Source organism: Periplaneta americana, chromosome 15 (assembly GCF_040183065.1).
Source record: "Periplaneta americana isolate PAMFEO1 chromosome 15, P.americana_PAMFEO1_priV1, whole genome shotgun sequence".
NCBI classification, from domain to species: domain Eukaryota; kingdom Metazoa; phylum Arthropoda; class Insecta; order Blattodea; family Blattidae; genus Periplaneta; species Periplaneta americana.
This window is the reverse complement of record NC_091131.1, coordinates 1,245,400-1,267,789: the sequence shown is the minus strand read 5'-3', so window position 1 is coordinate 1,267,789 and position 22,390 is coordinate 1,245,400. Positions and strand designations below refer to the sequence as shown.

At 36.3% G+C, this 22,390-nt stretch overlaps 1 protein-coding gene across 2 annotated transcripts; it reads right to left on the bottom strand.

The window, feature by feature from the left end:
- Nucleotides 1–307: 307 nt before the first annotated feature.
- Nucleotides 308–20,392, bottom strand: LOC138715796 (ABC transporter F family member 4-like). Of its 2 annotated transcripts, XM_069848879.1 has the most exons (5): nucleotides 20,298–20,392; nucleotides 20,059–20,219; nucleotides 19,024–19,146; nucleotides 12,652–12,817; nucleotides 308–3,073 (listed from the first exon to the last, which is right to left on the bottom strand). In XM_069848879.1, exons 2-5 carry the CDS (start codon nucleotides 20,123–20,125, stop codon nucleotides 1,174–1,176), a joined length of 2,256 nt encoding a protein of 751 aa, XP_069704980.1. In that variant the 5' UTR covers nucleotides 20,126–20,219; nucleotides 20,298–20,392; the 3' UTR covers nucleotides 308–1,173. The 2 variants fall into 2 exon arrangements, with proteins under 2 accessions (XP_069704980.1, XP_069704979.1); XM_069848878.1 differs by having other exon boundaries at nucleotides 20,059–20,325.
- Nucleotides 20,393–22,390: the final 1,998 nt, after the last annotated feature.

Sequence of the window (22,390 nt, the reverse complement as noted above, 5' to 3'; positions counted from 1 at the left end):
CACACACACACACACACACACACACACACACACACCTGTCGAAATTGTAAATAGTTATGATGGCACATATGACATGAAGTTATAGTCTTGGTGTTCCAAACAACTGTACAGACGTAGCAAAATTGAAGATTTTTTAAATATATTTTTACAAAATATGATTCTTCAATTTAGACTACAGTTGACATTTTTGCGTATTTCCAAATTATTAGCAAAATTGAAGATTTGTATTGTATAATTTTAGAAAATTTAACTCTTTAATTTGGACTACATTTGATATTTTTGCATATTTACAAACTATTAGCAAAACTGAAGGTTTTTATTATATATTTTTACAAGATTCGATTCTTCAATTTGAAATACAGTTGACATTTTGGATATTTCCAAATTATTAGCAAAACTGAAGATTTTTATTTTATAGTTTTACAAAATTTGACCTTCAATTTAGACTGTAGTTGACATTTTTGCTAATTTATAAATTATTAGCAAGATTGAAGATTTTTATTATATATTTTTACAAAATTCAATTTAAACTAAAGTTGACATTTTTGCATATTTCTGTTTACTGTAATGATATAAATATGCAAAATTGTCAACTGTAGTCTAAATTGAAAAGTCAAATTTTGTGAACAGAATTATCATAAAAATCGTCAATTTTATTAATAATTTGTCCACGTCTGTACATTACAACCATAAACATTTGTCAGGAATAGTTTAACCAATTACCTGCAGGCTAGGATGGAACTTTGAAGAAATTAAATCCAGTGATTGGAGCTATCAAACCGTAAGTCTGTAAGTATAGTAAGCGAGGACAAATACTTTTCCATCCGCTGAAAACAATTCATAAAGTAAATTAATCTGAGCAGGACTGGGAGACATATCGCAGTACAGAACAAAGTAATACTACTGCAATGCATTTTATAAAGAAATGGATAATCAACATCAGTTATCAGCTGAAAGGGACTGACGACATGACCAAACAATTAGGTTCAGTTATTCATTCACAGCAAGTTTTGGTTTCATATTTCTTTCAATAAATTCTCATCCAGCAGCAATTCTCTCTTCTTCGTTTTGACGTCACCTCCTCTGGGGTGCTGCAGTGACGGTAGGGAAAACCTGCTTCACTTGAACCCCCTGTGATTTTTATATCCGGCACTCAGGCTGACTGCCCAGTTCTCATCGAAACTCCCTGTCCAAGCAATGAAATGTATTGCCATAGCCTTGCAACTTGTGCACGTTGGATCCCTTGAACCTGATCAGAGCAGGATCCACCAGCCTGGCAAACATGCCGGCTCTCATGTTCTTGATGCTGTATGAATCCCCTCCAGAGTCTGAAGACGGCTTACAATTCTCTACATTGTCGTTATGAATCTGCAACACTTCATATTCTTCTGTTTTGTGTTTTTTCTGCAAGACTTCGCTTTCTGTGCTGAAGGAAACTTTCTTCCTCTTCCTTCCCTTTTCCTCGTTGTCAGCACCAGTACCATCCTGACCACATTGCACCACTTGTGATAGTTTGGTTTCTCGCTTCATTCTCTTTGCTTGTTTTGCAGCATCTCGTTCTTCCGACTCCACCACTTCCATTTCAATGACATTTCCGACAAGTATATTGTTTTCACTATCTTCAGAAGATCCTTCATATTCCAGCAATTTCTCTTTCTCTTTCTTTTTCTTTGCCATCTTGGTTTTATACTCTGTACACTCATCAAGGGTTATGCTTTCATCTGTATTTTTATTCTTCTTCTTCTTCTGCTCTCTCTCCTCCACAGGAAGCTGCAGTGAAGTGTCTGCATTGCTCCTAGTTTCTTCTTCTACATTCTTCTTCTTCTTCCGTTCTCTTTCCTCCACAGGAAGCTGCAGTGAAGTGTCTGCATTGCTCCTAGTTTCTTCTTCTACATTCTTCTTCTTCTTCCGTTCTCTTTCCTCCACAGGAAGCTGCAGTGAAGTGTCTGCATTGCTCCTAGTTTCTTCTTCTACATTCTTCTTCTTCTTCCGTTCTCTTTCCTCCACAGGAAGCTGCAGTGAAGTGTCTGCATTGCTCCTAGTTTCTTCTTCTACATTCTTCTTCTTCTTCCGTTCTCTTTCCTCCACAGGAAGCTGCAGTGAAGTGTCTGCATCGCTCCTAGTTTCTTCTTCTACATTCTTCTTCTTCTTCTTCCGTTCTCTTTCCTCCACAGGAAGCTGCAGTGAAGTGTCTGCATCGCTCCTAGTTTCTTCTTCTACATTCTTCTTCTTCTTCTTCCGTTCTCTTTCCTCCACAGGAAGCTGCAGTGAAGTGTCTGCATCGCTCCTAGTTTCTTCTTCTACATTCTTCTTCTTCTTCTTCCGTTCTCTTTCCTCCACAGGAAGCTGCAGTGAAGTGTCTGCATCGCTCCTAGTTTCTTCTTCTACATTCTTCTTCTTCCGTTCTCTTTCCTCCACAGGAAGCTGCAGTGAAGTGTCTGCATCGCTCCTAGTTTCTTCTTCTACATTCTTCTTCTTCTTCCGTTCTCTTTCCTCCACAGGAAGCTGCAGTGAAGTGTCTGCATCGCTCCTAGTTTCTTCTTCTACATTCTTCTTCTTCTTCTTCCGTTCTCTTTCCTCCACAGGAAGCTGCAGTGAAGTGTCTGCATCGCTCCTAGTTTCTTCTTCTACATTCTTCTTCTTCTTCCGTTCTCTTTCCTCCACAGGAAGCTGCAGTGAAGTGTCTGCATCGCTCCTAGTTTCTTCTTCTATATTCTTCTTCTTCTTCTTCTTCTTCTTCTTCTTCCGCTCTCTCTCCTCCATAGAAAGCTGCTGTGAAATGTCTGCACCACTCCTAGTTTCTTCTTCTGTATTTCCCTCTATGCTACATTTTTCTTTTCTGCTCCTCCTCTTCGTTTCAGTCCCATAACCTTCTTCTAGCCTCTGTAATTTCTTCTGCTTCTTTTTCTCTTCATCTGAACTGCACTGCCTTGGTCTTCCTTCTGTTACATCATCCATTCCTTTTTCCCGGTCATCGGAGTCACAACTGCTCTTCTGCTTCATGCCAAGTATGCAGGCCAGGTCCTTGCTGGTGTAATTGCTCAGATCTTTTCCTCGAGTGAATTTTTTGTAACTGCAACAGCAAGATGACATTTGCTCAGTCACTCCTCAACCCACAGCATTGCAGTCCAGAGAAGGAATACAGCAACACAACTGGCCCTGCTGTAAGGACAAACAATGTGACCCTGCCAATGAAGGAGGGATGAACTGAGTTGAGATAGCACAAAGGTAACAGTTTCGTATCCCTCCTCTGGACCACATACAATCATAGACACATGTATTTTCAATGGATCCCTCTAAGCACACAATAATGAACCAAGATATGTACTCAGTATCTTAGTACGCACTTAGAAACACTTTTCATAATCTGTTGCAATATACAGTAGTTGAGATACAATGTTTAGTAGCAATATCTCAGCTTCTCCTTGTTATTGTTTTCCACTCAATCTCATCTAACAATGATGTATGATTTTGGTTTAAAAAGGTAGTGTACAATTATCCCAAGGAAAAATGGCCGGACTCTAGTTTGGGTCAAAATCAAAGTTTTAACATGCAGTTCACTCATTGTCGTTTCAAAGGAAGAAAGGTATGTGGCCTCCTAATTGATAACCGATAATCGAGGGTTAATAGGAGAAAAGTTTGAGGCAGAAAATAGGAAAGACTGGAGAAAGCTACGCTTGCAGTGGAAGACCTGCCCTTGGACAGAACTCTAAATGAATGAATGAATTAAGGGTTAATTGAATGTTTGTCACATGGACGATCATTGCAACACTCTGTGATAGAACTCTGGTCTCATGCAGCAGATTAGGGTTCAATCCTGACTGGAAGCTTTTTCTTTACTGTATAATTTTTTCATTCCCTGTGATTTATCATTTCTAAGTTTATACAATTTTTTTTTGTATGGCAACACAAGACAATTCTTTTAAGAATAACTCTATTACTAAATTACACTGGTAAAATCTTTTCAGACAGAACCATCTCTTGAAATATCTCTATTTATTAAAATGTGTTCTCTTCAACACCTTGGAAAAACCGGTCATATGCACCCCTGCCGATGCACAGTGGGTCAGACTGTGAATCTGGCTAGACAAAAGTATTTTTCATCATTAAAAAATCGTGATTTATTCCTTGTGTATTATTCACAAGTAACTGTTCCTCAATTCCCTGCACTACAAACGCACAGTACAGGCCCCAATCTGAGGTATCTCCACATCTTGCTGAGTCGTTCAGAGGGTGGAAGTGTGTGTTTGTATCTCTGTTCCTTGAGTGTTTCTTGTGGCGTTTTCAAATGAAGCATGCAGCTGAAGATATGGAAATTTATATTTTAACAGGTTTCAGTAATTATTTGCAATAAGTACTTGATAATTTTAATAATATTGCTTCTATAAGAAACTTAACAATTATTTTACATTTAATGTCTTTGGTGTATTCTTCAACATAGTATGTCATGCAACATCATAATCTAAATTGCCTAAAATGTTGTGCAAGATCTCTAGTTTATGGTAAGTATAAAATTATTTGCACATTGTTGCAATTTAATTAGATATTTTACATTTTAGAGGTCGGTGTGCAATCAGTTATCACGTGGTTACAATTATATGAAGAACTGGGTTTGAAGATTCTGGAAAAATAAATGCTTAGTAACTACATAAAAATGAAAATAGGAATGCAAGAATGTTCTAGGAAAGGGATGTAAAAGATATAGTAGATGAAAGCAGATCCATATAAGTAAAGAACAATTTCGTATTAAGTATTCTGATTGGTTGGAAAAGAAATACAATTTTCTAAATTGGTATATGATTCAAGACTCGCTAGAAAAACAGGCACTGTAATATTTTTCTGCCTTATCACATTATTAGGGAAACAAAAACAACTATTGCCCACTTCAGGAAACTGCTGCAACAATAAAAACAGTCACATTGCAAGGTACATATAAGACAAGGTACTAAAACAAACCATTTCTGAAAACGAAACAGTTTACAATAATATTCAAGTGGTGATGTGACTCCGATCTCTTTGTTGTTTTGATTGCTCCATTACAATTGTATTCTGAACACAATGGTGACAATGACAAGACTCGACTTTCGTCTACGAGACTGTGCAGGCCAGTTAAACTATTGTTTGAAAAGAAGACTACCAAACTGATGAGAAGGGAAGTTAGTATAATTGAAAGTTAAATAATATCCTTGAAACCAACTACAATAACAGTTAGTCACAAAGAGATTGAGGTACATCATAAACTGTTAAGGTTGACGCTCACTGGCACGAACCGACTGGAACGGAAATCTACAGCAGTCCGTTTTCCGCGGAAGCTCTGACGCTCACTGCTCGGAATATTCCGGTACAGTCGACAGGCAGTCTGGTTTAAACATGGAGTGGGATAGTAGTTCCGAAGATTATTTTATTTTACTGAGTCTTTAGCTGATGAGGAAGGAAAAAAGAAAAGAAAATATGGGTCCATAATTAGAGCCCGGATTTTATGTAATGTGAAAATGAGAACTATGTAGACTACATAAATATGAAGCTAAAAATGACGAAGTATGTAGATAATAAATAAAAAAAACGTTGGTAATTTAAAATCTAAGCTTTATTAGATGTATTTTTGCACACTAATAAAAAATTACAGGTGCACATGTGATTGAACTTCATTTAATTATTGTTTGGAGGCGCAATTAATAATTAAATATTTTTCCATATTTTCTGAGGTCATTGATCGTCTCGTCAACAGCAACCCATACGTACGAATCATCAAGTCCATCTCTAATCGTTTCCATTGTGTCAATGTAGCAGGAGTTCAAATATTTTTTCCGGAGTGTTGATTCATGCGAAATATTGAAGTTGCAGTATTTGCGTAGGAATGCTTGGAACTTTGGAACTCCAAGTTTATATACTGTACGTTTGCAGCAACCATTGCCATGCACAAATTTTTATTAAATTCACTTGTAGAAGACGAATGTTTCAGCACCACTTGTGTAAGAACAACTTGTTTCTTTTCGAAGGAGCACGTTTTTTATTTCTCACATGAAGTCCAATTTTTAAATGCTATTCTAATTGTGACTTCATGGAGCACCCAATGCGTTTGTCACACACTTTGGACTGCAGGATTTTACCATTTTAGTAAAGGAATCGTCAATTGAAAACCAGTCTTTTAACTTGGATGTGAATGGCAGTAGGCTTGCTACTTGTATTACCTGATGTCAAAATAAGTTTCTTAAAAAAAAAAAAAAACAGAAAAAACTATTGTTTTATTTTAGAGCAACTGATTGGGGGTGTTTGTGCGAAACAGTCATACCCACAGGGTAATTTTCATTCTTTCCTTCACTACGTTAGCAGTACAATGACCCACCATTCGCATTGGTATTTGTACCTACTTTACCGTTACTTCTCAAGGGATATAGCCTACAAACTATTAGCATTGCAAAGAGATGTCCATTTTTTGACAGAATACGTTATTTTTTCAATTATTAAATTATATTTATGCACTAGAGACGAAGGTATAAGCTTTATAAACAATTTTAAAAAATAACTTAAGAATTATGTAGAGAGAAAATTGGTGAAAAAATGTATTTATTCTTTCAAAATATGCAATATCCTTCAAAATATGTAAAAATATATTACACTTACTTACTTACTTATTGGCTTTTAAGGAATCCGGAGGATCATTGCCGCCCTCACATAAGCCTGCCATTGATCCCTATCCTGTGCAAGATTAGTCCCTATCCTGAGCAAGATTAATCCAGTCTCTACCATCATATCCCACCTCCCTCAAATCCATTTTAATATTATCTTCCCATCTACGTCTCGGCCTCCCCAAAGGTCTTTTTCCCACCGGCCTCCCAACTAACACTCTATATGCATTTCTGAATTCGCCCATATGTGCTACATGCCCTGCCCATCTCAAAAGTCTGGATTTAATGTTCCTAATTATGTCAGGTGAAGAATACAATGCGTGCAGTTCTGTGTTGTGTAACTTTCTCCAATCTCCTGAACTTCATCCCTCTTAGCCCCAAATATTTTCCTAAGAACCTTTTTCTCAAACACCCTTAATCTCTGTTCCTCGCTCAAAGTGAGAGTCCAAGCTTAACAACCATATAGAACAACCGATAATATAACTGTTTTATAAATTCTAACTTTCAGATTTTTTGACAGCAGACTAGATGACAAAAGCTTCTCAACCGAATAATAACAGGCATTTCCCATATTTATTCTGTGTTTAATTTCCTCCTGAGTGTCATTTATATTTGTTACTGTTGCTCCAAGATATTTTAATTTTTCCACCTCTTCGAAGGATGAATCTCCATTTTTTATATTTCCATTTCGTACAATATTCTGGTCACGAGACATAATCATATACTTTGTCTTTTCGGGATTTACTTCCAACCCTATCGCTTTACTTGCTTCAAGTAGAATTTCCGTGTTTTCCCTAATCGTTTGTGTATTTTCTCCTAACATATTCACGTCATCCACATAGACAAGAAGCTGATGTAACCCGTTCAATTCCAAACCCTCTCTGTTATCCTGAACTTTCCTAATCGCATATTCTAGAGCAAAGCTAAAAAGTAGAGGTGACATGCATCTCCCTGCTTTAGCCCGCAGTGAATTGGAAAAGCATCAGATAGAAACTGGCCTATACGGACTCTGCTGTAAGTTTCACTAAGATACATTTTAATTAATCGAACTAGTTTCTTGGGAATACCAAATTCAATAAGAATATTATATAAAACTTCTCTCTTAACCGAGTCATATGCCATTTTTAAATCTATGAATAACTGATGTACTGTACCCTTATACTCCCATTTTTTTTTCCAATATCTGTCGAATACAAAAAATCTGATCAATAGTCGATCTATTATGCCTAAAACCGCACTGATGATACCCAATAATTTCATCTACATATGGAGTTAATCTTCTCAAATGAATATTCGACAAAATTTTATACGACGTCAACAAAAGTGATATTCCTCGAAAGTTACTACAGTTAGTTGTCACCCTTCTTAAAGACAGGTATGATTATGGACTCCTTTCATTGTTCTGGTACAATTTCCTTTTCCCAAATTGCAAGTACAAGTTTATAAATTTCGCTAGATAATGTGCTTCCACCCTCTTGTATTAATTCTGCTGGAATTTGATCAATACCTGGAGACTTGTACTTTTTTAGATTTTCTATTGCAATTTCGACTTCAGAAAGTGTGGGTTCGGGTATAAATGGCTCAGCAGTTTGTATTTCAATTTCGTCCTGATCATTTCTATTTGGCCTATGTATATTTAGTAGTTGCCTAAAATAATTTTTCCATCTGTTCAAGATTGAATGAAAGTCTGCAAGCAAGTCACCATTCTCATCCTGATCACGTTTACCCTTGCCTGATATCCGTTTTTAAATTCCTTTATACTCTTATATAAATCTCGAATGTTTTTATTCTTACTATTTGTTTCTAACTCATTCAGTTTTTCCTTCAAGTAATCTCTCTTTTTATTCCTAAGTGTATGACTTGCTTCCCGTCTTTCATTGAAATAATTATCTCTATTCTCCTCAACTGGATCCTGTATGCCAAAATATTTATTATGCACCAAAATATGTAAAAACATTTAAAACTTCGGAATAATGATCCCTTTAATATGATTCGCGGACTTTTAGCTTTCCTTATAGCTACATATGTAGAAACGGAATATGTAATTACATACAATCCGGGCTCTAGTCATAACATTATAAAAAAGTGTTTTGATTAATTTAACCATCTTTTCCCAGATTTGTGTAAAGATCAAGTAATGTTTTTTTTAGTACTTTCGTATGAGCGAAGAAAAATGTTTAAAACTTCATCTGTTATTAGCACCTGAAATAATGAAGGGAAACATCACATTTCGAAGGCCAATCAGCACAGAAGCGCGATTAGCACTGTTAAAATTAACTTTTCATCACCCATTTTAAGAATAATCTGTCTGGACAACGCACCAGCACATGTTGAGTGGGAAAGTACTGAGAACTGCCAACACACATTACTCCAAAGACCAGCGAAGACATACGAATGCTGGCGATCGTCATCAGCCGTCTCGGAAATTCCGCTAGGGTCGTATCACGAGAACCCTGTCCGTCAGGACCGGCAGCCGGTTGCTTCCGTTCGGACAAGTGAGCGTTTGCCATTTAAATACATGCATATGTCTCTCGCAGAATATTTCCGGTTCGTTCCGTTCCGGTCGGTTCGTGCCAGTGAGCGTCAACCTTTAGTCATGATGGCAGATGGAAAAATCTGCAAAGCTATTACAGACACATTGGCGCACGTATGCGGTGCTGATCAACACTATAAATCTGGACTTTCAACTCTTCATTGCCAGATTTGGTTTTTCGAATGTCTCTTGTACACTTCATATATGAAATGAAAACAAATGACTTCGTCTATAAGGGGCCTTGGACAACAACAAATGGAAGCTATTCATTTAACATTATTTTATACGAATATAATTGCATGATGGGAATATCTAAAATATGTTTATCAATATTAACATAGAGAATGTTTCTGTTTTTGTATGAAGTAATCTCAGAAGCTAATTAACCGATTTGTATAATTATTATTTCACCATTGGAAAGTGTAGTTTCTCTAGATGGACATAATGCTATAATGTTATTACAGTAACTTCTGAGCGAATCGAGGACAGGTAAGATTAAAATAGATTCTTATGCACAGAAAACGTGATAGGCTATTCAGTATATTTTTTTCCTGTATTTCTTAAAATAAAGTTTATGTACCACATTCAGAGAATTAAAGAACAACGAGAGTGCATTGATTTTGTTTGCAGTAATAGTATGTTAGCTTAGAATCCCCTTATTTTATAATCCAAATTTTAACTATGCTCAATTGAATTGCGTTAAAATGGATAAAATGTATAAACTATGCAATAAATGCAGTGCAAAAAAAATTGGGTAATGAGCCAAGCACATTATGTTGCGCTGTTGTAAAAGTTGTTCCTCCTGAGATTCAAGAGCCCCCACAACAAATTAAAAACATACTTATTGGAGTACATCCATTATCAACATACTTTTTACGACACTGTATCAACGTCTTAAGTTATTTAGCGTCTGAATGAGATGAAGGTGATAATGCAGGTGAAATGAGTCCATAGTTACTCAGCATTTGCTCATACTGGGTTGAGGGAAAACCCAGGGAAAAACCTCAACCAGGTAACGTGCCTCGACCGGGATAGTATCAATCTTAAAAGTAGAGTTGACTGAACAACTCCAGGAAGTACTGCATGATAATAACAGTTAAATTCAAAGTTTTAAATATAACTTTCAAAATGATTCAGGAGCAAACAATTGAAGAGTCCGCTGCAAGAATGATGGATGTCACTTTCTTGTCGAAAATGAACCAAGACTGTCAATGCATAGCTTAAGACATACAGAATGTACATACAGAGTTATATGGCATTAACACTGATAGTCATTGTCCAGTAATGATCGGAAAATCACAGTTAAGCTTTGAGCGCTAAGCATTTCAAACTTTCAATTGCTTCTCCTGCAAAATGTATTCCAAATGAATCATCATTCTTGCAGTGGACTCTTCAATTTACAACTTACAAAAAGCTATGAATAATATTATAATTCACTAAGTAATTACAAAACTGTATTTAGGTTTGTCAATATTTAATTCTAAGAAGTGCAGCGAAGCACACGGGTATGGCTAGTTTACCATGAGAATAAACTCATTGTTGGAACTGAACTCCTGGTCTGAGATAGTAAATCTGTATTTAACAATAAATTGTTTTGGTGTTTTACAATGTACTCTTCACTTAGACAACTTGCAATAAACTGTATTTCCCCTATATATAATTATATACCCAGTAGAATCCCTCTTAATGGCACCAAAAGGACTAGGCCACTTCCGGATACGAGATTTTGCCAGATAATTAAATAAATATTTATAAAAGATTAGCTGTTCATATTTTATGATGCCAAATGTTGAATTGCAACTATGTAACACTTCTTTCTCAATCACCTGATCATAACTAAATAACATAAAAACTGTGTGGATATTCACACAACACAAATAATACACTTATTTTAGGTTCGAATATTAACTGAACATGAAATTTAGTACGAACTTCCTAATGTGGCAACACTGTTGGCCCAGGCTGAGACAACGTAGGAGGTTTAAACTTTTTTTTGCCCGGCTAAAAGTGCCGTTGTTTTGGTTAATTGGGTGCTGGTTACGAGGGGTTTTACTGTACATTTTAAAAATTACGTTAAATTGCTTGTGTCTGTAGCACACTGTCCCCCGGATGGTGCTAAACTAGCAACAATATCGGCATGCTTTACAAGTAATGAAAAATATCCAGCCAAGATGCAATTTTGAAAGGTCTGCAGTGGGTTTGGTGAGATGTTCCACACAGAGGTCGTCACCAATACATGGAGAGTATGATGTACCAAGTTTACCTTCTCTCTATAAATGCACGTGGACTTATAATGCGGTATAATTTTATATCCGACATTAGGAGGTGAATGTGAGGGTTAATCAGATAATAAAAATTAAATTAAATTGGAAAGCATGTGCAAAACTTCCTTCCTAGTACTTTTTCTTTTTTATTATTTATTACTGTTACCCCGGCAGACCTCCCATTTGTCACGCAGAAGGCCCGGGTTTGAGTCCCAGTCAGGTCTGGGCTTTCTCATTGAAAAATCCATAGTGACACTTGTGGAGCACAAGGTTGCAGTTGGGATTTTTCTCGGGGTCCTCCCATTAGGCATCTATATCATTCCATAGCATTCTCCAGTCGCTGGCTGGCCTAGGGACAAGAGAGGGTGCCTGCTCGAAACCTGTGTAAGCAGCAAACCTTAGTGTAGTCAGCTGGGAATGCGCCTAGCTTAAGGGTTAGCACAATGGATCGCAGTGCTGGGCAACAGTGCCCTCCTCCCGAAAATTCCATTCCATTCTTATTACAGTTATTATTTCAAACCTTCGATCGTGTACACATTGCATGTATTGTACGTTTTAAGAGAATGGCCGTTGCTCAAGTTCTAAAAAATTGGAGTCATATACTATAAGCCCAAAATCCATAAAATTGTTATAATAACAGAAATTTCGAAAAAGAAAATAGCCTCCTACAGATAAGCAAAGCTACATAAAACTGGACAATAATGTCCATTCTGGTCATTTCAGATTTATCTGTTTTGGAGCATAGTTCAGTCCCACACCATTTTATGGTGTGCAACTTGGCGACGGATGTGTTAAAGTGCTAATACACACGATTCTGGATGAGATTGGCAAGTCACTTTGGCAGTCTCGAAGTAAGCAGGTGAAGTTACTGTGATGCAGTTCCTGAACAGTGGGTCCCAACTGATGTGCAGAATTAAGACGTAAACGCCAAACACTTCCCAGATACAAGTACAGTGAGTGAACCTTATTTAAGTGCGAAAAAGTCTAGAACAAGAAATCCGTTTGCTTAGTTGGGATAAGTATATGCATTTTAAAATGCTTATATTTAATAATTTGTAATGGAATTGGTTGCCATTCTAGTACATCAACGAGAGCAAGAAGTTTACGTTGCAGCTGATCACTCAGTGCCCGCTCAGGCATCATTCATCAGTGTGTTGTTTTTACAACTATTTCATTGTTACTGATATTATTACTATCACGTGTTCGTAAGTGCAGTATTACTCACTGGACACGAGCCCTGGACTGCTGAGATCGCACCTCCAGCGATGCAGAGCTCTTGTCCGCACTGTCGGGTGTGGCAGCACTGTGTGAACTGCTGAGCTGCTCCAGGAAGCTCTCGAACTCGGACTGCTGCTCTAGCCACTTATCTCCAGTCTCCTTGTACCCAATACCTGACAACATGAAACAGCAACACTCCTCAGCAATGATAACTCGTGTGTGTATCCAATGCCTACCCACTTCCCTTACATGATTCGGGTTCGCTTGTGATTGTTGTTAATATTGAAATCATTATTGCTTTTTTTTAATTTCGGAGGATTAATAGAAGAATGCAGAATGCTAATAAATGTTGTTGTTGTTTTCTAATGCCAGGCATTTGACAATAAAGTCATTTGACCTCTTGCACTCCAATATTTTTCAAAGATATTGTCATGGTTAGCCACTGATGCACAGATTTTGAGATGTTCTGAATCCATTTCTTGATTTGAGTTGCACAATGGGCAGTTAGGGGACTGATATATTCCAATTCTATGCAGGTGTTTGGCCAAACAGTCATGGCCTGTTGCCAATCTAAATGCAGCTACAGATGATTTGCGTGGTAAATCGGGAATTAACTGTGGATTATGATGCAGAGAGTTCCATTTTTTCCCTTGAGATTGCGTTATCAAATTTTGTTTGTTGAAGTCTAAGTATGTAGATTTAATAAATCTTTTCACAGAGTAATACGTAGATTTAGTAACAGGTCTGCAAGTAGCAGTGCTGCCCTTCTTTGCTAAAGCATCCGCATTCTCGTTTCCCAGGATTCCACAATGGGACGGTATCCATTGGAATACAATTCTTTTACAATGTCACTATGGTCTTGAGAACATTTTAAACAAGAATACTTACTTGATCAATTATAAGGTCTGAAACAAGGTCTTTATCACAGATTGACATATCACATCTAATTATGTTTGAAAGGAAGATATTAAGGACAATTTTTGGTCCAGTGTAAGAACATGGAGAGTAGCGAAAAAGATATAATCATGAATTATATGATCCGGGAAAGTACCAACAAAGAAATACAGCCTTTAGATCAAATAGAGATAAAAGCGGCCATCTGTGCAACAAAAAACAAGAAAGCTTCGGAACTGGACGGTGTCTTCAATGAAAACTTAAAGAACAGCTGCGACATACTACTCCACATACGGACGCGATTTTCAACAAGTGCCTTATAACAGGACACGTGCCGGAAAGATGGAGAGAATCAAACATAAAAATTCTATACAAGGGTAAAGGGGACAAGGAGGCTCCGGACTCATACAGGGGCATTGCCCTCGGAAACAACATATATAAAGTTTATGCCAAAATCCTATACAACAGACTCAACGCAGAAGCGGATACATACATTCCAGAACAGTTCAGTATTAAAAACCAGCTAGGCCTGTAATGGCAGATCATTGTGCTGACCACACATTGCCTCCAGTCAGGCTGGATGATCATTCACCTCTGCTAAGGCATATGGATTTGAGACTAACAGCAAGCTGGCCATGGGCAGTCACAACACGAATTATGAAAATAATGCGAAAAAGAAAATGAATTGTACTCTGTTTTCACCTACCAGAACAAGTCGTTAATTAAACTTTGCCTTTCCCACGGCTTGTGACAGTCACAAACATTTCAGAAGTTTGGGCTCGCACTGCTTCTCGCCAGTTGTTCTGTGGGGTGAGGTAAAGCTCCAAGTCAGCTGAGTCTTTCTTCTTTACTACATTACATGCCCATCTTGGTTATGTGTACCAACGACTCAAGTATGTTACAATAATTCTGGACATCCACCATATGTGTGTATACGTAAATATATATTTGCATTCAAACTTTGTCAGTTGCGGAGATTTTTCTTCATTAGGCAAGCAGTTATTCGTAACTTCTAACCCACGAAAAGTCTCATCAACTCCATTCCTACCATCGCAATTCGTCTAATTTCTAATTAGCCTATATGTAATTACGATAATTTTAAAGATATGGTGCAAATTATGACGTCATTGGTGACATAAGTTATTACATTTAAGAAGGAGGTATGGCGAATGACACATCGATATGTAGAGTCGTGCGGTAGATCATAGTCCTTCTGACATTTGAAACTTTTTGACATCTGAAAGTTTGTTGGTTCAGATCTGGGCATGGCATGTGAACGACTGATTATTCAGTTCAGTTTAGCTCATAATTTGAGGAACATGGAGTGTGTTTTACTTTTTGAATGCTTTTGTAGTTTTTGGAGCGAAGTGTAAGGTAGTGGTCTGAGAAATATAATTGTTCCTGTGGATTTATGTATGTGAAAAGAAGACAATTACTACGAAATTTACATGGTTGGGTTGTTGGATCATTTCTGTTCAACAGAGTATTGCACTGATTTAGGCATAGCTGCATGGTTTAGTGTACATTGGAAAACACGTGTTCTGAAGTTCATTTCAATATTAGCCTAATAGAATAAATAATAGAAGAAAAAGCACTGATTCAATATGAAAAACTTATCAGATTACCAGGAAACAATTGGCATTCATACAGTCCTCTCTGTCGATTGAAAACTCAAAAAAGTTTCATATCCATGGTTCAAGAATTAAAACAGAAAATCAACGTCCCGAATTTATCACAAAACTTACAAATTAAACCAAACCCTTTAACTCTATTAAATATAGAATATAATCTAAATTTAACAGAAGAAATACTGAAATCAGAAGTAAACACTGAAATAATGAAACAATTGTCCTTAGAGACAATTAATATTAGGTACCCTCCACAAAACTGGCTTCATTTATACACCGACGGATCCTTGATCTCCAGAGAACAAGGTGCCGGTGCAGGTGTTACGTGCTGTCTCTTCTCACTTTATAGATCTCTTGGGTATGGAACAACAAGTTTTGATAGAGGAATCATTGCAATAAGTGAAAGTCTCAGGAATCTTCACTGCCACATCAATAAATTTAAGAATGCTGTTATATTGTCAGACTCCAAAGCAGCTATTCTATCAATAGTCTCTAGACACACACCTTCATCTCAGATAGGGTCAATTCCATGATAGGTTGGACATTGAAGTTAAAAATTAAATTTCGTGTTCAATATATGTTCTTTATATAATTTTCTTCAGGAAAGTTCAAATTTTCAGAAATTAACAGAAAAGTTCGATTTATTTAATTCATCTTTGTTTTACATACATCCGAAGTGAATATTTTTAGTGTGTACTTTTGATCTGTCAAATTTACTTTGGCACTATGTTGCCAAACCATAACTTAAAATTAATAAACAAGGCTGTTCTCTGTTGTAATTCTATTAACGGAAAGAGAAGACTTTAAAATCAGTGTCAATTTACTTTTTTGAATGTCAGTGAGTTTAAAAATTTGCTATTTTAAAATAAGTGTTTTTATGTAACACCCGTCACAGAATATGCTTAAAGTTACTCTCTTGCTCTCAGTTTTTTGTCCTGAAGGCAACAATTTTTGAAAGCAAAGTCAAAATATGATGCCAAAAGTACAGTGTTTTTAATTTTTTTTTAAACTAAAAATAACAAGTGTTTTAATGTGACGGGTGTTACAAAATTAGAGCATAGAGAACACAGGAATTCTGTATTTTGATTTATTGCAGGTAGTTCCCACAACACATTATTAAATAGGTTTCAAATGTTGGTAAATCTGAATTTTAAGTCGTCAATACCTGTTTCCTCCAAAAGCTTACTTGTCTGAAAGATTTCCCACCAAATTTACATTAAGCTGAATGTTTGGTCGAAAGTTCTGATTTACATAAAAATTATAGGCTACAAAGGTAAATGTACTTATGGTCTATTTTAGGTAATCATAGTACTTTTCTATTCTGTAACATTATTTCTTGCTTACTTAACAAGGAATGAATTACTGAAGATATTAACCACTAGCATAACCTAAAAATAAATGCAGATTAAGCTGCTGCATTTTTAGGATATACGAAGCTGCATGTTAACCATGCAATTATTTATTTTAACGTTTTGAGATAGCTGGATACCGTATATATTTATTGCAGAATGGGGAAATCAGCAGCTGAGAGGCAAGCTGAATGCCGTAGGCGAAGAAAATTAAATAAAGATAAAATTCTGTGGTGTTCGAGTAAAGGAGGATAAGTAATTTTTTGTATCGATGGAATTTTGTTCCCCAGATGAACACACAAGTTAAATTATACAAGTTAGTGTGCAAAAATGAAAAGAATACTAGCAGTTGTTGTGTTTTGTGTAGAAAAGTATTTTCAGTAAGAGTTCCAAGTTTAATTTTCATTTATCTCCAAGCTCATTTTATGACATCTCCCTTTACCCAACCAACACAGATATGAAGACTATTTGCAGAAGGAGAGAGAGAGAGGGGGGAGGGGGGAGAGAGAGAGAGAGGGAGGAAGGGAGGGGGGAGAGAGAGGGGGGGGAGGGAGAGAGAGAGAGCGAGAGAGAGAGGGAGAGTTAGTTTACTGCTCACAGTAGGAAAACAAAACTGAAAGTTTGAAACTAAAGGGCAAGAAAAGCTGCATTATTAAACACTAGTGTTTTCAGTGAAACGAAATTCCAGTCACTAGGAAAAGCTGTCCAAATAGTAAAAATTGAGACAGCTCTGAGTATGATGCTGCTTAAGTTGTTGTATTTTGTTTTGTAATTACAGTTTTAGTAAAATTTATTAAATTCCATTGTGAGAAATATAAATTTATATTTAGCATTTGTTGAAGTGAGCATATATACTAAAAAGTAAATTTATGTTAGGAACAACAGTTTAATATCAAAAGCGAATCTGTACTTCTAGCCACACTATTTTGATTTTATGGCTGTATTTTTTATTGTTTCTATTAAATATTTGTATAAATTTACTTTAGAGCGTCAGAAGTACAATTTTGAAGCTGTCAACATCATATATGTAATTTACTAAGTGAAAGTTAACTTAAAAAAAATTGCACACTTTGAAAACATATGTCTACCATTGATATTAGGCTACCAGTACTCTTAAGTCTATGTAGTGAACTACAGAAAATATATGTTCTATGATTGGAACCAAAAAAAAAAACCAAATGTGAAATTTCTTCAGACAAGTAACACCCGTCACATTATTAAGTAACACCCGTCACATAAGGTTAATTAAATTGTAAGTGTAGGGCTTAATATTTTAATTACATCCATTACATCACTCGATTCCTTGAACTTTCCTCTCATTGAAAATAGGTAACACAATTAATTCAAACTGTGAACTTCACAGAGTTATCAGTTAAACTGTATCATTAATTTATGCATGTCTTTTTCATGTTACACCCGTCACATTGTTTATTTCACTTATATCACCTGACAAATAATGTTTAGAAAAAAAATAATTACTTGTGTCTGACAAGCAAGAAGTGGAGATTCATTGGAGTATAAAAGAACTAGTAAAAATATTTTATTAATTGTTGTATTCCAATTAAATTTCGAAGAATCTCTTTCTGAAAGTAACACCCGTCACAGTGGAATTGACCATAGCAGAAATAAATAAAATGCTCTCTCAACTAATAACACTTCCAATGGATACCATCCCATTGTGGAATCCTGGGAAACGAGAATGCAGGTGCTTTAGCAAAGAAGGGCAGCACTGCTACTTACAGACCTGTTACTAAATCTACGTATTACTATGTGAAAAGATTTATTAAATCTACATACTTAGACTTCAACAAACAAAATTTGATAACACAATCTCAAGGGAAAAAATGGAACTCTCTGCATCATAATCCACAGTTGGTTCCCGATTTACCACGCAAATCGTCTGTAGCTGCATTTAGATTGGCAACAGGCCATGACTGTTTGGCCAAACACCTGCGTAGAATTGGAATATATCAGTCCCCTAACTGCCCATTGTGCAACTCAAATCAAGAAATGGATTCAGAACATCTAAAAATCTGTGCTTCAGTGGCTAACCATGACAATATCTTTGAAAAATATTGGAGTGCAAGAGGTCAAATGACTTTATTGTCAAATGCCTGGCATTAGAAAACAACAACATATTAGCCTAATACACTTTGTGATTATGTCTGCGATTTTGGATTTTATTATGGCTCTGTAATTCTTCTTAATTTGTTGTGTACCTTTTTAACTTTTGTGTTGTGTAAGATAGACGGCTGTGATTTATTGCTGATGTCGAGAACGTTTTTGTAGCCTACAGGCTTCAGTGGCCATATGGGATTAATCTTACACAGTCACCATTTTCCTAAAAAATTTTATGAAAATCACAGAATTTTTTGTGTTCTGTACGGGTTTTTTTAATTATGTTGTAGTATATGATGTCTCAAAGTTACGTTGGTGCAATGAATATTTTGGGATTTAGGAGGCGGATTACCATAACCAAACCTGATCATATCACAGTTCTCAACTCACACTTGGTGTCGCTCTTGTAGCGGACTTTGATGTGTTCCGTGATGCCCTGTTCATTAACGCCCAATCCACTTCCAGGCTTCCAGCCCATCTTCTCCAGCATGCGTTGTCCAAATTTGCTTTCATCTGTCAGAAAAATAGCGATGACAGATTACATTTTAAAAATCTACTGAATGGAACACAAAACATACAACACCAATCGGCTCTTCTCACCTATCTCACATGTAAATGTTGCAAATTGAGATAATTTTACGTTTCAGGAGTGTAACTCCTAGGAGACGTCTTAATACATGAAAAATCACCTTAATTACATGTGAAATCATTCTGAAAATAAAATGACAGCAAAAAAAGGCAGAAATTCTTTAAATGTAACTGTCACATTAATTTTCACAGTTTATTATATTTTATGTATTATTAAGGGCCCGGATACTTATATTTTTGTACATAGAAACTTAATCTGCCACAGAAATGGCGTCGTGCGCAATGTTCTAATTGACCTGTCCCGTATGGTTTGCGCAGTTACCGGTGTAGGGGCTTGGGTTTAACAGTGTGAAATCTTAGCCTAACTGTACCACCCCTACTTGTCTGTTATGTTTTTCAGCGGAGATTTTTGGCAAGAGAGCGAAAGACTATTTCATCAATTTAGCTGTTCCCCCGTTATTCGTAAATTAAACATATGCTAATTTTAGAGGTGTAATACAATTTTAGCACACGAAATCGATTTAGTTCTCAATGAAATTATGTTCTATGAATTCAAAGCCGAAACTAATTAATTCCCAGTCCTCAAGAAAAATACTTATAAATTGTTGCTGGAACAGCCTCCATATATTCAATGCTACTTTCTTAAAGTGGAATCCTCTTATAACAACATTTATATAAACAAAATTAGGGACAACATAACCTCTTCCAAGATTAATAGAATTTCTTTTACCCTTTTTGCATTTTATAGAAACATCGTAACTATTGTACAGCAGTTACAATAATATTTAATATATTAATTTTCAGCGTAAATGTAAAAGCAGAAATGAAGTAACGTACCTTGGCTCCAGAAATTACCGCAAGGATTCAATGTCCACTTGACACGTTTCTTCCTCTCGGCAAGCATTTTTAATTATTTAATTTCGCATTAAAGTTCAAAAATACCAAATTAATACAGTATGATGAATGTCACTGCTTCGCCTTTCTCTTCTATATCATTCCTACAAGCAACGGAACTATATTAATTCTTTTAGAAATTATACATTATTCAGTAAGAACTGCACGTGTTTTGTACCTACATTGCCAATCGTCTGTAGTCAGTGTCGCCAACACAGCAATTGTATCCCCTTCAATCTATAAAATCCCGAAATCCGTCAGAATCCGACAAAATTAAAAAAGAAAAGAAAATTAAGACAACTCGTATGTTAAAGATAAGAAATTGATAATACGTATGATAAAATATGATTAAAATCATTATTATAGACTAGTAATTAATTACAAAATGTAAGAAGAAAACTTACCCGGATTATAAAGTTGAGATCACTGTTTTCCAGTCTAAGAACCTCGCAACCAGTGATCCCAACATTATAGAACTCAATGCTCGCAACACCGAGTTAGATCAGCTGTTTGAGAATAAGGTGCTTATGAAAATATTTGGGTCAAAGAGGGATGAAGTTAAAGCAGAATGGAGAAAGTTACACTACACAGAACTGTACGCATTGTATTCTTCACATGACATAATTAGGAACATTAAATCCAGACGTTTGAGATGGGCAGGGCATGTAGCACGTATGGACAAATCCAGAAATGCATATAGAGTGTTAGTTGGGAGGCCGGAGGGAAAAAGACCTTTAGGGAGGCCGAGACGTAGATGGGAAGATATTAAAATGGATTTGAGGGAGGTGGTATATGATGATAGAGAATGGATTAATCTTGCTCAGAATAGGGACCAATGGCGGGCTTATGTGAGGGCGGCAATGAACCTCCGGGTTCTTTAAAAGCCAGTAAGTAAGTCCTAACATTGTTTCGAAAAATTGAAACTCGGCTACAACATGCAACAGAAAAATGAGAAAGTGCAAAAATATGTGTTTTAGGGATTGAATTTAAAGATTGTTTGAAAAGATAAATGATATCTTTTTTTTTACCTTTGAAAACATTGTTGAATCTCTGCATCAATTACTAGTGGCGCTGCGCTATTTTTCCTTTGGAAGTCCTAAGCATACTGAAAAGGATGGAAGATTTCGAAGGTGTCCATAAATCTACTATAAACCTATTGAGCATTGTACTGTGTGTGGCAGACAGTCTCCTGGTAAGATTTACAGATTGAAAGAATAATATAGGTAATAGGAAAACATTCACCAAAGGGTAAATACGTATGCGAAGCAACATGATACCGTACACAAGTAAATTGATAAATAGGCAGAAAGAAACTTACCAGTAAGCAAAAAGTAGATACATAAGAAATGAAGGAGTAATTGGATGTAAATTATCAAGTCAAAATACTGTAAAATGCGCTCCTTAAAAATATTATAAAGTAAAAATAAACTTCACAAATCTTGGTGCTCTTTCAATGGCTACTGTGACGTCGACACCAACCTGATAATTCCATTTGTAATTTTCTAGACGTGGAGTCACAGTTGGAGTGATCAATAACATTATTCAGAAGAGCTGCGTCATAAGAAGATACACTCACAGTTCATACTGGGCACATTGCCACTGTAAGAAACTTTTTCTTTAAGAGAAATCCCATTTTCCTCTCTTATGTACTCAAAAAATTGCAACAGATACTTAGATTTAAAGGAATTAGCAAGAATAGTGAAATTCCATCGGCTACAAAACGTGAAGACAAAAGTTGCAAACAAGGTAATTACAAAAGTTCATTTTTGAGAATTATCCATTTTATGCTTCACATCGCGATATGACCTACGGGCCATGTCAAACACTTACTGGTTTCTCCCATACAATTCTTTGTGGCCTACTATGGTTTGTGTACCAATTCTGTAAACTCTGAAATAAAATACACTTGATAAAACTTCTTCAGAAATAAACACAATGGAGTTCTGTACATATTCAACATCTTATAGATTTTTCACAACAGGCCAAGGCTACCCCACAACACAATGTTAAGGCCGGCAGCATACTGACGGTGCTGCAGCCTCATAAGAATGCGTCCGTCATATCGAACCTGTCCGAGACAATGCTGCCGGCCTTACAGTACCAACCTGGAGGAAGATGTCCTCAGTCCCTGCGGTGATGCACCGGGCCAATCCGAAGAAGACAACGCCGCTGTAGTGTTCCTCTTAAAGCACGGTGCTGAGGATCAGGGTGTTACTAGGATCTCTCAAAAACGGTATTCCTGAAATAGTCATCATCCTATGCATGCCTTCTTCTG

Bases quoted from the DNA above. Each gene is read 5' to 3' on its own strand.
- LOC138715796 (XM_069848879.1), bottom strand. From the start codon at position 20,125: ATGCTTGCCGAGAGGAAGAAACGTGTCAAGTGGACATTGAATCCTTGC. The intron at 12,818-19,023 runs GTGAGTTGAGAA...TCATGTTGTCAG, and splicing joins CTACAAGAGCGACACCAAGT to GTATTGGGTACAAGGAGACT. The intron at 3,074-12,651 runs GTGAGTAATACT...TTGCTGTTGCAG, and splicing joins CAGTCCAGGGCTCGTGTCCA to TTACAAAAAATTCACTCGAG.